This window comes from Pan paniscus, chromosome 6 (assembly GCF_029289425.2).
Source record: "Pan paniscus chromosome 6, NHGRI_mPanPan1-v2.0_pri, whole genome shotgun sequence".
NCBI classification, from domain to species: domain Eukaryota; kingdom Metazoa; phylum Chordata; class Mammalia; order Primates; family Hominidae; genus Pan; species Pan paniscus.
The window spans coordinates 119042610-119056677 of record NC_073255.2 but is presented as its reverse complement, the minus strand read 5'-3'; the positions used below and the strand labels follow the sequence as shown (position 1 = coordinate 119056677).

General features: G+C 47.8%; 3 protein-coding genes across 3 annotated transcripts; all 3 read right to left on the bottom strand.

Annotated features, from left to right (window-relative positions):
• Positions 1-1484: 1484 nt before the first annotated feature.
• LOC100971047 (mucin-17) lies at positions 1485-5821 on the bottom strand. The gene is made up of 3 exons (XM_055115318.2): positions 3943-5821; positions 3766-3818; positions 1485-1709 (listed from the first exon to the last, which is right to left on the bottom strand). Exons 1-3 carry the CDS (start codon positions 5819-5821, stop codon positions 1485-1487), a joined length of 2157 nt encoding a protein of 718 aa, XP_054971293.2.
• A 995-nt stretch (positions 5822-6816) lies between these two features.
• LOC129398343 (mucin-17-like) lies at positions 6817-9538 on the bottom strand. Its single transcript, XM_055115317.1, has 3 exons — positions 8963-9538; positions 7483-8809; positions 6817-6827 (listed from the first exon to the last, which is right to left on the bottom strand). Exons 1-3 carry the CDS (start codon positions 9536-9538, stop codon positions 6817-6819), a joined length of 1914 nt encoding a protein of 637 aa, XP_054971292.1.
• A 274-nt stretch (positions 9539-9812) lies between these two features.
• LOC129398342 (mucin-17-like) lies at positions 9813-12724 on the bottom strand. Its single transcript, XM_055115316.1, has 3 exons — positions 10846-12724; positions 9961-10013; positions 9813-9833 (listed from the first exon to the last, which is right to left on the bottom strand). Exons 1-3 carry the CDS (start codon positions 12722-12724, stop codon positions 9813-9815), a joined length of 1953 nt encoding a protein of 650 aa, XP_054971291.1.
• Between the last annotated feature and the right edge of the window lie 1344 nt (positions 12725-14068).

Below are 14068 nucleotides of genomic sequence, written 5' to 3'. Positions count from 1 at the left end.
AAAATGTATGCAAAATATTCTTAATCTGGGAGTCATACTCACAGGTCTATTAGTGTATTACATGATTCATGTAATAAAATATACAGGATATTATAATAGCAGGTATTGAATGGTGCAACGCTCACCCTAACATGAGAGAAGAAGGCTGAGTGAAAGTTCTTGAGTCAGAGAAAGGAAAGGGATACGTAAGGACAGCAAAACACTCATAGGCATTGGAGGTAGAATTCAGAGCTGACAGAAGTGAAGGAATCTTCTTTTGCTTCTATAGTGGGTGCTCAGAGGATAAGATGAATCAAAATAAAAGTGAATGGTGGCAGAGATACTTGACAAAGGTACACATGAATGAATTGGCAAAAACCTTCTGCAAAAAAAAAGTTCATACTTTAGTATGAACAAAATCAATGAGAAAATCCACTAGAAAGTTTACAAAGTAAACTGAAAAGTTTAAAAGAAAACAAACCACTCAGAGTTAATAACATCGTGGCATACAAAGTGCAATGGAATAGAGACCTGCAGAATACAAAAGAGAGAAAATAGGACTTCTGGACAGAATACTGGAGATCGAGGTGCCCAGGCAAAGAGAGGTAATGCTTTGTTCAAAAAAGGGGAACTTGTGCAAGAAACAGTGAGAGCAGAGAAGTGAGAGAGTGCTGAGACAGAAAACCTTGATGCAGGTTTTATCAAAGGGAAAACAAGTAAGTCAGAGCAAAAGGAGTTTAGGAGTAAATGTTTAAGAAGAAAACCACAAAAAGTAGTGAGTGGAGATTGAAAAGAAAGGTTAGTTTCAAAAAGGAAAATTCTTTTGAAAAGTGTCTGTTCTTATCCTTTGCCCACTTTTTGATGGGGTTGTTTGATTTTTTTCTTGTAAATTTGTTTAAGTTCTTTGTAGATTCTGGATATTAGCTCTTTGTCAGATGGGTAGATTGCAAAAATTTTCTCCCATTCTGTAGGTTGCCTGTTCACTCCATGGAATACTATGCAGCCATTAAAAAAGGATGAGTTCACATCCTTTGTAGGGACATGGATGAAGCTGGAAACCATCATTCTGAGCAAACTATCACAAGGACAGAAAACCAAACACCACATGTTCTCACTCATAGGTGGGAATTGAACAACAAGAACACGTGGACACAGGGCAGGGAACATCACACACCAGGGCCTGCCATGGGGTAGGGGGATGGGGGAGGGATAGCATTAGGAGATATACCTAATGTAAATGATGAGTTAATGGGTGCAGCAAACCAACACGGCACACGTATACATAGGTAACAAACCTGCACATTGTGCACATGTACCCTAGAACTTACAGCATAATTTAAAAAAAAAAGGAAAATTCAAGAAATCACTTACATGTTGTGGTTGTTGGCACAGTAGGAGTTGAGGTGGGGTTGCTCTTAATTGTAGTATTCACGGTGGTGGTCACCGTGGGGGAGGAAGTGGTCCGTGTGCTGGGTTTTGTCCTGGTGGTCATGGTAGTGACAGCCTCAGGGTTCACAGTCGTGGAGGAGGCAGAGGTTGTTGGAGGTGTACTGGAGTGAGCAGGAGAAAATATAGGTGGGATGGTGTGAGAAGTAATTGTTGACGGCCTGCTGGATTCTGATGAAGGGGTCACAGGACGGGTGGTGACAGAAGTAGAGGTGTGAGGTGTACTCGTTGCAGAAAGCATTGATGCAGAAGTAGTGCAGCCTCTGCTGGTTGTGCTGGGTGTGCTGGGGGCAGTAGACATGGTCACATATGTGAGGGGAGCTGCAGTAGTCATTGCAGTTGTTGTATGTTCCTTAGTAGTTGAAAAAGATGTGGTGGTACTACTACTAGAGGTTGATGGTGTGTTTAGTTCAGTGGAAGTTATCACAGGGGTTGATACAGCACCAGTTGTTGCAGGAATGACATCAGCAGTAGAACTGGTGGCAAGAGTGCTGGGAATAAAAATGGTTGTCCCAGGTGTGCTTCCTTCTGTGATCACTGATACAGATATGGTGGTGGCTACAGGAATTGTGGGAGTTGAGGCAGTGTCAGTAGAAGGGGTAAAAGTTGTGCTTGTGGCAAGAGGAGGTGTTGAAGCTGTGCTGGCCCCAGGAAAGCTAGTTGGAAGTGTGGTGCTGACAAGGAGAGTTGTTAATGGAGTGCTTCTTTCACTGGTAGTTGAAATACGTATGGTAGTGACTTCAGCAGGTATGGAGAATGAACCGGCTTCGGTAGAGGTGAGCAAAGGTGTGCTGGTATCACCAGGAGGTGTTGAAAGTGTGCTGGCCTCAGAAGGACTCGTCACAGATATAGGGCTGATGAGGAGAGTTGTCAATAAAGTGCTTCTTTCACTCGTAGTTGACATAGGCATGGTGGTGGTGCCTTCAAGAGTTGTAGGAGATGAACTGCCTTCAGAGGCAGTGGTCATGGACATGCTGGTGTCAACAGATGGTATGGAAGGGGTGCTACTCTCAGGAAACCTCGTAACAGGTGTGGTACTGACAAGAATAGTGGTCCCAAGGGTGCTTATTTCCATGGGCATTGACACAGACATGGTGGTGCTGTCAAGAGTTGCAGAAGATGAAATGGCTTCAGTAGAAGTGGTCACAGGTGTGCTGGTGACAACAGAAGGTGTTGAAAGGGTGCTGCCCTCAGAGCTGGTCACATGTGTGGTGCTGACAGGCATAGTTGTTAATGGAGTGCTTCCTTCACTAGGCGTCCGGATTGGCATGGCGGTACCTTCAGGAGTCACAGGAGATGAACTGACTTGGGTAGAAGTGATCACAGGTGTGCTGGTGTCAACAGGAAGTGCTGAAGCTGTGCCAGCCTCAGAAATGGTCACCGATGTGGTGCTGACAGGCATAATGGTTAATGGAGTGCTTACTTCACTAGGAGTTGACATTGGCAGGGTGATAACTTCAGGAGGTGTAGGAGTAGAACTGCTCTGAGTAGAAGTGGTCACAGGTGTGCTTCTGTCAACAGAAGGTGTGGAAGGTGTGCTAGCCTCAGAACTGGTCACATACGTGCTGCTGAGGAGCACAGTTGTTGATGAAGAGCTTCCTTTACTTGGAGTAGACATACGCATAGTGGTGACCTGAAGAGTTGCTGGAGATGAACTGGCTTGACTAGAACTGGTAACAAAAGTGTTGGAGTCAACAGGAGTTGTTGAAAGGGTGCTAGCCTCAGAACTGGCCAACGGGGTGTTGCTGACAGGTACAGTAGTTAATGGAGTCGTTCCTTCACTAGGAGTTGAGGTTGGAATGCTGGTACCTTCAGCAGTTGTAGGAGATGAAGTGGCTTCAGTAGAAGTGGTCAAAGGAGTGTTGGAGTCAACAGGAGTTGTCGAAAGGGTGCTAGCCTCAGAACTGGCCCCCGGTGTGGTGCTGACAGGTATACTTGTTGATGGAGTCGTTCCTTCATTAAGAGTTGAGATTGGCATACCAGTACCTTCAGCAGTTGCAGGAGATGAACTGGATTCAGTAGAAGTGGTCACAAGTGTGCTGGTGCCAACAGGAGTTGTTGAAAGGGTGCTAGCCTCAGAACTAGCCACCAGCATGGTGCTGACAGGTATACTTGTTAATGGAGTGCTTCTTTCACCAGGAGTGGAGGTTGGCACGCTGGTAACTTCAGCAGATGTAGGACATGAACTGGCTTCAGTAGAAGTGGTCACAGGGGTCCTGGTGTCAACAGGAGTTGTTGAAAGGGTGCTAGCCTCAGAACTGGCTACTGGCATGGTGCTGACAATTATACTTGTTAATGGAGTACTTACTTCACTACGAGTTGAGATTGGCATGCTGGTACCTTCAGCAGTTGTAGGAGAAGAACTGCCTTCAGTAGAAGTGGTGACAGGTATGCTGGTATCAACAGGAGTTGCTGAAAGGGTGCTAGCCTCAGAAATGGCCACTGGCGTGGTTCTGACAGGTGTACTTGTTAATGGAGTGCTTCCTTCACTAGGAGATGAGGTTGGCATGCTGCTACCTTCAGAAGTTGTAGGAGATGAATGGGCTTCAGTAGAAGTGGTGACAGGTGTCCTGTTGTCAACAGGAGTTGTTGAAAGGGTGCTAGCCTCAGAACTGGCCACTGGCATGGTGCTGAGAGGTATATTTGTTAATGGAGGGCTTCCTTCACTAGGAGTTGAGGTTGGCATGCTGGTACATTCAGAAGTTGTAGGAGATGAATGGGCTTCAGTAGAAGTGGTCACAGGTGTGCTGGTGTCAACAGGAGTTGTTGAAAGGGTGCTGATTGCAGAACTGGCCATCGGTGTGCTGCTGACAGGCATACTTGTTAATGGAGTTCTTCCTTCACTATAAGTTGAGGTTGGCATGCTGGTATCTTCAGCAGGTGTAGGAGATGAACTGACTTCAGTAGAAGTGACCACAGGACTGTTGGAGTCAACAGGAGTTGTTGAAAGGGTGCTAGCCTCAGGACTGGCTACCGGCGTGGTGCTGACAGGTACACTTGTTAATGGGGTCGTTCTTTCACTAGGACTTGAGGTTGGTATGCTGGTACCTTCAGCAGTTGTAGGAGATGAACTGGCTTCAGTAGACGTGGTCACAGGTGTGCTTGTGTCAAGACGAGTTGTTGAAAAGGTGCTAGCCTCAGAACTGGCCACTGGCATGGTGCTGACAAGTATACTTGCTAATGGAGTGCTTCCTTCACTATAAGTTGAGGTTGGCATGCTGCTACCTTCAGCAGATGTAGCAGATGAACTGACTTCAGTAGAAGTGACCACAGAACTGTTGGAGTCAACAGGAGTTGTTGAAAGTGTGCTAGCCTCAGGACTGGCCACGAGCGTGGTGCTGAGAGGTATACTTGTTAATGGAGTGCTTCCTTCACTAGGACTTGAGGTTGGCATGCTGGTAACTTCAGCAGTTGTAGGAGATGAACTGGCTGCAGTAGAAGTGGTCACAGGTGTCCTGGTGTCAACAGGAGTTGTTGAAAGGGTGCTAGCCTCAGAACTGGCCACCGGCATGGTGCTGACAGGTATACTTCTTAATGGAGTGCTTCCTTCACTAGGAGTTGAGGTTGGCATGCTGCTACCTTCAGAAGTTGTAGGAGATGAATGGGCTTCAGTAGAAGTGGTCACAGCTGTGCTGGTGTCCACAGGAGTTGTTGAAAGGGTGCTGATTGCGGAACTGGCCACCGGTGTGGTGCTGACAGGCATACTTGTTAATGGAGTGCTTCCTTCACGATAAGTTGAGGTTGGCATGCTGGTATCCTCAACAGGTGTAGGAGATGAACTGACTTCAGTAGAAGTGACCACAGGACTGTTGGAGTCAACAGGAGTTGGTGAAAGGGTGCTAGCCTCAGGACTGGCCACCGGCGTGGTGCTGACAGGTGTACTTGTTAATGGGGTCGTTCTTTCACTAGGAGTTGAGGTTGGTATGCTGGTACCTTCAGCAGTTGTAGGAGATGAACTGGCTTCAGTAGACGTGGTCACAGGTGTGCTGGTGTCAACAGGAGTTGTTGAAAAGGTGCTAGCCTCAGAAATGGCCACTGGCATGGTGCTGACAAGTATACTTGTTAATGGACTACTTCCTTCACTAGGAGTTGAGATTGGCATGCTGGTACCTTCAGCAGTTGTAGGAGAAGAACTAGCTTCAGCAGAAGTGGTGACAGGTGTCCTGGTGTCAACAGGAGTTGTTGAAAGGGTGCTAGCCTCAGAACTGGCCACTGGCGTGGTGCTGACAGGTATACTTGTTAATGGAGTGCTTCCTTCACTATAAGTTGAGGTTGGCATGCTGGTACGTTCAGAAGTTGTAGGAGATGAACGGGCTTCAGTAGACGTGGTCACAGGTGTGCTTGTGTCAAGACGAGTTGTTGCAAAGGTGCTAGCCTCAGAACTGGCCACTGACATGGTGCTGACAAGTATACTTGTTAATGGAGTACTTGCTTCACTAGGAGTTGAGATCGGCATGCTGGCATCTTCAGCAGTTGTAGTAGAAGAACTGGCTTCAGTAGAAATGGTCAAAGTAGTGTTGGACTCAGCAGGAGTTGTTGAAAGAGTGCTAGCCTCAGAATTGGCCAACAGCTTGGTGCTGACAACTATACTTGTTAATGGAGTATTCACTTCACTAGGACTTGAGATTGGCATGCTGGTATCTTTAGCAGTTGTAGGAGAAGAACTGCCTTCAGTAGAAGTGGTGACAGGTATGCTGGTGTTAACAGGAGCTGTTGAAAGGGTCCTAGCCTCAGAACTGGCCACTGGCATGGTGCTGACAAGTATACTTGTTAATGGAGTGCTTCCTTCACTATAAGTTGAGGTTGGCATGCTGCTACCTTCAGAAGTTGTAGGAGATGAATGGGCTTCAGTAGAAGTGGTCACAGCTCTGCTGGTGTCCACAGGAGTTGTTGAAAGGGTGCTGATTGCAGAACTGGCCACCGGTGTGGTGCTGACAGGCATACTTGTTAATGGAATGCTTCCTTCATGATAAGTTGAGGTTGGCATGCTGGTATCTTCAACAGGTGTAGGAGATGAACTGACTTCAGTAGAAGTGACCACAGGACTGTTGGAGTCAACAGGAGTTTTTGAAAGGGTGCTAGCCTCAGGACTGGCCACCGGCGTGGTGCTGACAGGTGTACTTGTTAATGCGGTCATTCTTTCACTAGGAGTTGAGGTTGGTATGCTGGTACCTTCAGCAGTTGTAGGAGATGAACTGGCTTCAGAAGACGTGGTCACAGGTGTGCTGGTGTCAACAGGAGTTGTTGAAAGGGTGCTAGCCTCAGAATTGGCCACCAGCATGGTGCTGACATGTATAATTGTTAATGGAGTGCTTCTTTCACCAGGAGTTGAGGTTGGCATGCTGCTACCTTCAGCAGTTGTAGGAGATAAGCTGATTTCAGTAGAAGTGGTCACAGGTGTCCTGGTGTCAACAGGAGTTGTTGAAAGGGTGCTAGCCTCAGAACTGGCCACCGGCGTGGTGCTGACAGGTATACTTCTTAATGTAGTGCTTCCTTCACTAGGAGTTGAGGTTGGCATGCTGCTACCTTCAGAAGCTGTAGGAGATGAATGGGCTTCAGTAGAAGTGGTCACAGCTGTGCTGGTGTCCACAGGAGTTGTTGAAAGGGTGCTGATTGCAGAACTGGCCACTGGTGTGATGCTGACAGGCATACTTGTTAATGGAGTGCTTCCTTCACGATAAGTTGAGGTTGGCATGCTGGTATCCTCAACAGGTGTAGGAGACGAACTGACTTCAGTAGAAGTGACCACAGGACTGTTGGAGTCAACAGGAGTTGGTGAAAGGGTGCTAGCCTCAGGACTGGCCACCGGCGTGGTGCTGACAGGTGTACTTGTTAATGGGGTCGTTCTTTCACTAGGAGTTGAGGTTGGTATGCTGGTACCTTCAGCAGTTGTAGGAGATGAACTGGCTTCAGTAGACGTGGTCACAGGTGTGCTGGTGTCAACAGGAGTTGTTGAAAAGGTGCTAGCCTCAGAAATGGCCACTGGCATGGTGCTGACAAGTATACTTGTTAATGGACTACTTCCTTCACTAGGAGTTGAGATTGGCATGCTGGTACCTTCAGCAGTTGTAGGAGAAGAACTAGCTTCAGCAGAAGTGGTGACAGGTGTCCTGGTGTCAACAGGAGTTGTTGAAAGGGTGCTAGCCTCAGAACTGGCCACTGGCGTGGTGCTGACAGGTATACTTGTTAATGGAGTGCTTCCTTCACTATAAGTTGAGGTTGGCATGCTGGTACGTTCAGAAGTTGTAGGAGATGAACGGGCTTCAGTAGACGTGGTCACAGGTGTGCTTGTGTCAAGACGAGTTGTTGCAAAGGTGCTAGCCTCAGAACTGGCCACTGACATGGTGCTGACAAGTATACTTGTTAATGGAGTACTTCCTTCACTAGGAGTTGAGATCGGCATGCTGGCATCTTCAGCAGTTGTAGTAGAAGAACTGGCTTCAGTAGAAATGGTCAAAGTAGTGTTGGACTCAGCAGGAGTTGTTGAAAGAGTGCTAGCCTCAGAATTGGCCAACAGCTTGGTGCTGACAACTATACTTGTTAATGGAGTATTCACTTCACTAGGACTTGAGATTGGCATGCTGGTATCTTTAGCAGTTGTAGGAGAAGAACTGCCTTCAGTAGAAGTGGTGACAGGTATGCTGGTGTTAACAGGAGCTGTTGAAAGGGTCCTAGCCTCAGAACTGGCCACTGGCATGGTGCTGACAAGTATACTTGTTAATGGACTACTTCCTTCACTCGGAGTTGAGATTGGCATGCTGGTACCTTCAGAAGTTGTAGGAGATGAATGGGCTTCAGCAGAAGTGGTGACAGGTGTCCTGGTGTCAACAGGAGTTGTTGAAAGGGTGCTAGCCTCAGAAATGGCCACTGGCATGGTGCTGACAGCTATACTTGTTAATGGAGTGCTTCCTTCACTATAAGTTGAGGTTGGCATGCTGGTACGTTCAGAAGTTGTAGGAGATGAATGGGCTTCAGTAGAAGTGGTCACAGGTGTGCTGGTGTCAACAGGAGTTGTTGAAAGGGTGCTGATTGCAGAACTGGCCACCGGTGTGGTGCTGACAGGCATACTTGTTAATGGAGTTCTTCCTTCACTATAAGTTGAGGTTGGCATGCTGGTATCTTCAGCAGGTGTAGGAGATGAACTGACTTCAGTAGAAGTGACCACAGGACTGTTGCAGTCAACAGGAGTTGTTGAAAGGGTGCTAGCCTCAGGACTGGCTACCGGCGTGGTGCTGACAGGTATACTTGTTAATGGGGTCGTTCTTTCACTAGGAGTTGAGGTTGGTATGCTGGTATCTTCAGCAGTTGTAGGAGATGAACTGGCTTCAGTAGACGTGGTCACAGGTGTGCTTGTGTCAAGACGAGTTGTTGAAAAGGTGCTAGCCTCAGAACTGCCCACTGGCATGGTGCTGACAAGTATACTTGTTAATGGAGTGCTTCCTTCACTATAAGTTGAGATTGGCATGCTGGCATCTTCAGCAGTTGTAGGAGAAGAACTGGCTTCAGTAGAAATGGTCAAAGTAGTGTTGGACTCAACAGGAGTTGTTGAAAGGGTGCTAGCCTCAGAACTGGCCAACGGCTTGGTGCTGACAGGCACATTTGTTAATGGAGTGCTTCCTTCATTATAAGTTGAGGTTGGCATGCTGGTACTTTCAGCAGGTGTAGGAGATGAACGGACTTCAGTAGAAGTGCCCACAGGACTGTTGGAGTCAACAGAATTTGTTGAAAGGGTGCTAGCCTCAGAACTGGCCACCGGCGTGGTGCTGACAGGTATACCTCTTAATGTAGTGCTTCCTTCACTATAAGTTGAGGTTGGCATGCTGCTACCTTCAGCAGTTGTAGGAGAAGAACTGGCTTCACCAGAAGTGGTGACAGGTGTGCTGGTGTCAACAGGAGTTGTTGAAAGGGTGCTAGCCTCAGAATTGGCCACCAGCGTGGTGCTGACATGTATACTTGTTAATGGAGTGCTTCTTTCACCAGGAGTTGAGGTTGGCATGCTGCTACCTTCAGCAGTTGTAGGAGATGAGCTGATTTCAGTAGAAGTGGTCACAGGTGTCCTGGTGTCAACAGGAGTTGTTGAAAGGGTGCTAGCCCCAGAACTGGCCACTGCCATGGTGCTGACAAGCATACTTGTTAATGGAGTATTTACTTCACTAGGACTTGAGGTTGGCATGCTGGTATCTTTAGCAGTTGTAGGAGAAGAACTGCCTTCAGTAGAAGTGGTGACAGGTATGCTGGTGTCAACAGGAGTTGTTGAAAGGGTGCTAGCCTCAGAACTGGCCACTGGCATGGTGCTGACAAGTATACTTGTTAATGGAGTGCTTCCTTCACTATAAGTTGAGGTTGGCATGCTGCTACCTTCAGCAGATGTAGCAGATGAACTGACTTCAGTAGAAGTGACCACAGGACTGTTGGAGTCAACAGGAGTTGTTGAAAGTGTGCTAGCCTCAGGACTGGCCACCAGCGTGGTGCTGACAGGTATACTTGTTAATGGAGTGCTTCTTTCACTAGGAGTTGAGGTTGGCATGCTGGTACCTTCAGCAGTTGTAGGAGAAGAACTGGCTTCACCAGAAGTGGTGACAGGTGTCCTGTTGTCATCAGGAGTTGTTGAAAGGGTGCTAGCTTCAGAACCGGCCACTGGCATGGTGCTGACAAGCATACTTGTTAATGGAGTACTTACTTCACTAGGAGTTGAGATTGGCATGCTGGTACCTTCAGCAGTTGTAGGAGAAGAACTGCCTTAAGTAGAAGTGGTGACAGGTATGCTGCTATCAACAGGAGTTGTTGAAAGGGTGCTAGCCTCAGGACTGGCTACCGGCGTGGTGCTGACAGATATACTTGTTAATGGGGTCGTTCTTTCACTAGGAGTTGAGGTTGGTATGCTGGTACCTTCAGCAGTTGTAGGAGATGAACTGGCTTCAGTAGACGTGGTCACAGGTGTGCTTGTGTCAAGACGAGTTGTTGCAAAGGTGCTAGCCTCAGAACCTGCCACTGACATGGTGCTGAGAAGTATACTTGTTAATGGAGTACTTCCTTCACTAGGAGTTGAGATTGGCATGCTGGCATCTTCAGCAGTTGTAGTAGAAGAACTGGCTTCAGTAGAAATGGTCAAAGTAGTGTTGGACTCAACAGGAGTTGTTGAAAGGGTGCTAGCCTCAGAACTGGCCAACGGCTTGGTGCTGACAACTATACCTGTTAATGGAGTATTTACTTCACTAGGACGTGAGATTGGCATGCTGGTATCTTTAGCAGTTGTAGGAGAAGAACTGCCTTCAGTAGAAGTGGTGACAGGTATGCTGGTGTTAACAGGAGCTGTTGAAAGGGTCCTAGCCTCAGAACTGGCCACTGGCATGGTGCTGACAAGTATACTTGTTAATGGAGTGCTTCCTTCACTATAAGTTGAGGTTGGCATGCTGCTACCTTCAGAAGTTGTAGGAGATGAATGGGCTTCAGTAGAAGTGGTCACAGCTCTGCTGGTGTCCACAGGAGTTGTTGAAAGGGTGCTGATTGCAGAACTGGCCACCGGTGTGGTGCTGACAGGCATACTTGTTAATGGAATGCTTCCTTCATGATAAGTTGAGGTTGGCATGCTGGTATCTTCAACAGGTGTAGGAGATGAACTGACTTCAGTAGAAGTGACCACAGGACTGTTGGAGTCAACAGGAGTTTTTGAAAGGGTGCTAGCCTCAGGACTGGCCACCGGCGTGGTGCTGACAGGTGTACTTGTTAATGCGGTCATTCTTTCACTAGGAGTTGAGGTTGGTATGCTGGTACCTTCAGCAGTTGTAGGAGATGAACTGGCTTCAGAAGACGTGGTCACAGGTGTGCTGGTGTCAACAGGAGTTGTTGAAAGGGTGCTAGCCTCAGAATTGGCCACCAGCGTGGTGCTGACATGTATACTTGTTAATGGAGTGCTTCTTTCACCAGGAGTTGAGGTTGGCATGCTGCTACCTTCAGCAGTTGTAGGAGATAAGCTGATTTCAGTAGAAGTGGTCACAGGTGTCCTGGTGTCAACAGGAGTTGTTGAAAGGGTGCTAGCCTCAGAACTGGCCACCGGCGTGGTGCTGACAGGTATACTTCTTAATGTAGTGCTTCCTTCACTAGGAGTTGAGGTTGGCATGCTGCTACCTTCAGAAGCTGTAGGAGATGAATGGGCTTCAGTAGAAGTGGTCACAGCTGTGCTGGTGTCCACAGGAGTTGTTAAAAGGGTGCTGATTACAGAACTGGCCACCGGTGTGATGCTGACAGGCATACTTGTTAATGGAGTGCTTCCTTCACGATAAGTTGAGGTTGGCATGCTGGTATCCTCAACAGGTGTAGGAGACGAACTGACTTCAGTAGAAGTGACCACAGGACTGTTGGAGTCAACAGGAGTTGGTGAAAGAGTGCTAGCCTCAGGACTGGCCACCGGCGTGGTGCTGACAGGTGTACTTGTTAATGGGCTCGTTCTTTCACTAGGACTTGAGGTTGGTATGCTGGTACCTTCAGCAGTTGTAGGAGATGAACTGGCTTCAGTAGACGTGGTCACAGGTGTGCTGGTGTCAACAGGAGTTGTTGAAAAGGTGCTAGCCTCAGAAATGGCCACTGGCATGGTGCTGACAAGTATACTTGTTAATGGACTACTTCCTTCACTAGGAGTTGAGATTGGCATGCTGGTACCTTCAGCAGTTGTAGGAGAAGAACTGGCTTCAGCAGAAGTGGTGACAGGTGTCCTGGTGTCAACAGGAGTTGTTGAAAGGGTGCTAGCCTCAGAAATGGCCACTGGCATGGTGCTGACAGCTATACTTGTTAATGGAGTGCTTCCTTCACTATAAGTTGAGGTTGGCATGCTGGTACGTTCAGAAGTTGTAGGAGATGAATGGGCTTCAGTAGAAGTGGTGACAGGTGTGCTGGTGTCAACAGGAGTTGTTGAAAGGGTGCTGATTGCAGAACTGGCCATCGGTGTGGTGCTGACAGGCATACTTGTTAATGGAGTTCTTCCTTCACTATAAGTTGAAGTTGGCATGCTGGTATCTTCAGCAGGTGTAGGAGATGAACTGACTTCAGTGGAAGTGACCACAGGACTGTTGGAGTCAACAGGAGTTGTTGAAAGGGTGCTAGCCTCAGGACTGGTTACCGGCGTGGTGCTGACAGGTATACTTGTTAATGGGGTCGTTCTTTCACTAGGAGTTGAGGTTGGTATGCTGGTACCTTCAGCAGTTGTAGGAGATGAACTGGCTTCAGTAGACGTGGTCACAGGTGTGCTTGTGTCAAGACGAGTTGTTGCAAAGGTGCTAGCCTCAGAACTGGCCACTGACATGGTGCTGACAAGTATACTTGTTAATGGAGTACTTCCTTCACTAGGAGTTGAGATTGGCATGCTGGCATCTTCAGCAGTTGTAGGAGAAGAACTGGCTTCAGTAGAAATGGTCAAAGTAGTGTTGGACTCAACAGGAGTTGTTGAAAGGGTGCTAGCCTCAGAACTGGCCAACGGCTTGGTGCTGACAGGCACATTTGTTAATGGAGTGCTTCCTTCATTGTAAGTTGAGGTTGGCATGCTGGTACTTTCAGCAGGTGTAGGAGATGAACGGACTTCAGTAGAAGTGCCCACAGGACTGTTGGAGTCAACAGAATTTGTTGAAAGGGTGCTAGCCTCAGAACTGGCCACCGGCGTGGTGCTGACAGCTATACCTCTTAATGTAGTGCTTCCTTCACTATAAGTTGAGGTTGGCATGCTGCTACCTTCAGCAGTTGTAGGAGAAGAATTGGCTTCACCAGAAGTGGTGACAGGTGTGCTGGTGTCAACAGGAGTTGTTGAAAGGGTGCTAGCCTCAGAATTGGCCACCAGCGTGGTGCTGACATGTATACTTGTTAATGGAGTGCTTCTTTCACCAGGAGTTGAGGTTGGCATGCTGCTACCTTCAGCAGTTGTAGGAGATGAGCTGATTTCAGTAGAAGTGGTCACAGGTGTCCTGGTGTCAACAGGAGTTGTTGAAAGGGTGCTAGCCCCAGAACTGGCCACTGCCATGGTGCTGACAAGCATACTTGTTAATGGAGTATTTACTTCACTAGGACTTGAGGTTGGCATGCTGGTATCTTTAGCAGTTGTAGGAGAACAACTGCCTTCAGTAGAAGTGGTGACAGGTATGCTGGTGTCAACAGGAGTTGTTGAAAGGGTGCTAGCCTCAGAACTGGCCACTGGCATGGTGCTGACAAGTATACTTGTTAATGGAGTGCTTCCTTCACTATAAGTTGAGGTTGGCATGCTGCTACCTTCAGCAGATGTAGCAGATGAACTGACTTCAGTAGAAGTGACCACAGGACTGTTGGAGTCAACAGGAGTTGTTGAAAGTGTGCTAGCCTCAGGACTGGCCACCAGCGTGGTGCTGACAGGTATACTTGTTAATGGAGTGCTTCCTTCACTAGGAGTTGAGGTTGGCATGCTGGTACCTTCAGCAGTTGTAGGAGATGAACTGGCTGCAGTAGAAGTGGTGGCCAGTATGCTGGTATCAACAGGAGTTGTTGAAAGGGTTCTAGCCTCAGAACTGGCCACCGGCGTGGTGCTGACAGGTATACTTCTTAATGTAGTGCTTCCTTCACTACGAGTTGAGGTTGGCATGCTGCTACCTTCAGCAGTTGTAGGAGAAGAACTGGCTTCACCAGA

What these genes read in the sequence shown, in the direction of transcription:
- LOC100971047 (XM_055115318.2), bottom strand. Translation starts at nt 5,821, where the DNA reads ATGTCAGTGGCCAGTTCTGAGGCTAGCACCTTTGCAACAACTCGTCTT. An exon ending in ATCTCCTACAACTTCTGAAG is followed by an intron (nt 3,819 to 3,942) that starts GTAGCAGCATGC and finishes TGTTGATACCAG; the next exon opens with CATACCTGTCACCACTTCTA. An exon ending in TTCTCCTACAACTGCTGAAG is followed by an intron (nt 1,710 to 3,765) that starts GTACCAGCATGC and finishes TACTGCCCCCAG; the next exon opens with CACACCCAGCACAACCAGCA.
- LOC129398343 (XM_055115317.1), bottom strand. Translation starts at nt 9,538, where the DNA reads ATGGCAGTGGCCAGTTCTGGGGCTAGCACCCTTTCAACAACTCCTGTT. An exon ending in GCACCCTTTCAACAACTCCT is followed by an intron (nt 8,810 to 8,962) that starts GTTGAGTCCAAC and finishes GGCAGTTCTGAG; the next exon opens with GCTAGCACCTTTTCAACAAC.
- LOC129398342 (XM_055115316.1), bottom strand. Translation starts at nt 12,724, where the DNA reads ATGTCAGTGGCCAGTTCTGAGGCTAGCACCTTTGCAACAACTCGTCTT. An exon ending in ATCTCCTACAACTTCTGAAG is followed by an intron (nt 10,014 to 10,845) that starts GTAGCAGCATGC and finishes TGATGACAACAG; the next exon opens with GACACCTGTCACCACTTCTG. An exon ending in TTCTCCTACAACTGCTGAAG is followed by an intron (nt 9,834 to 9,960) that starts GTACCAGCATGC and finishes TGACTCCAACAG; the next exon opens with TCCTGTGGTCACTTCTACTG.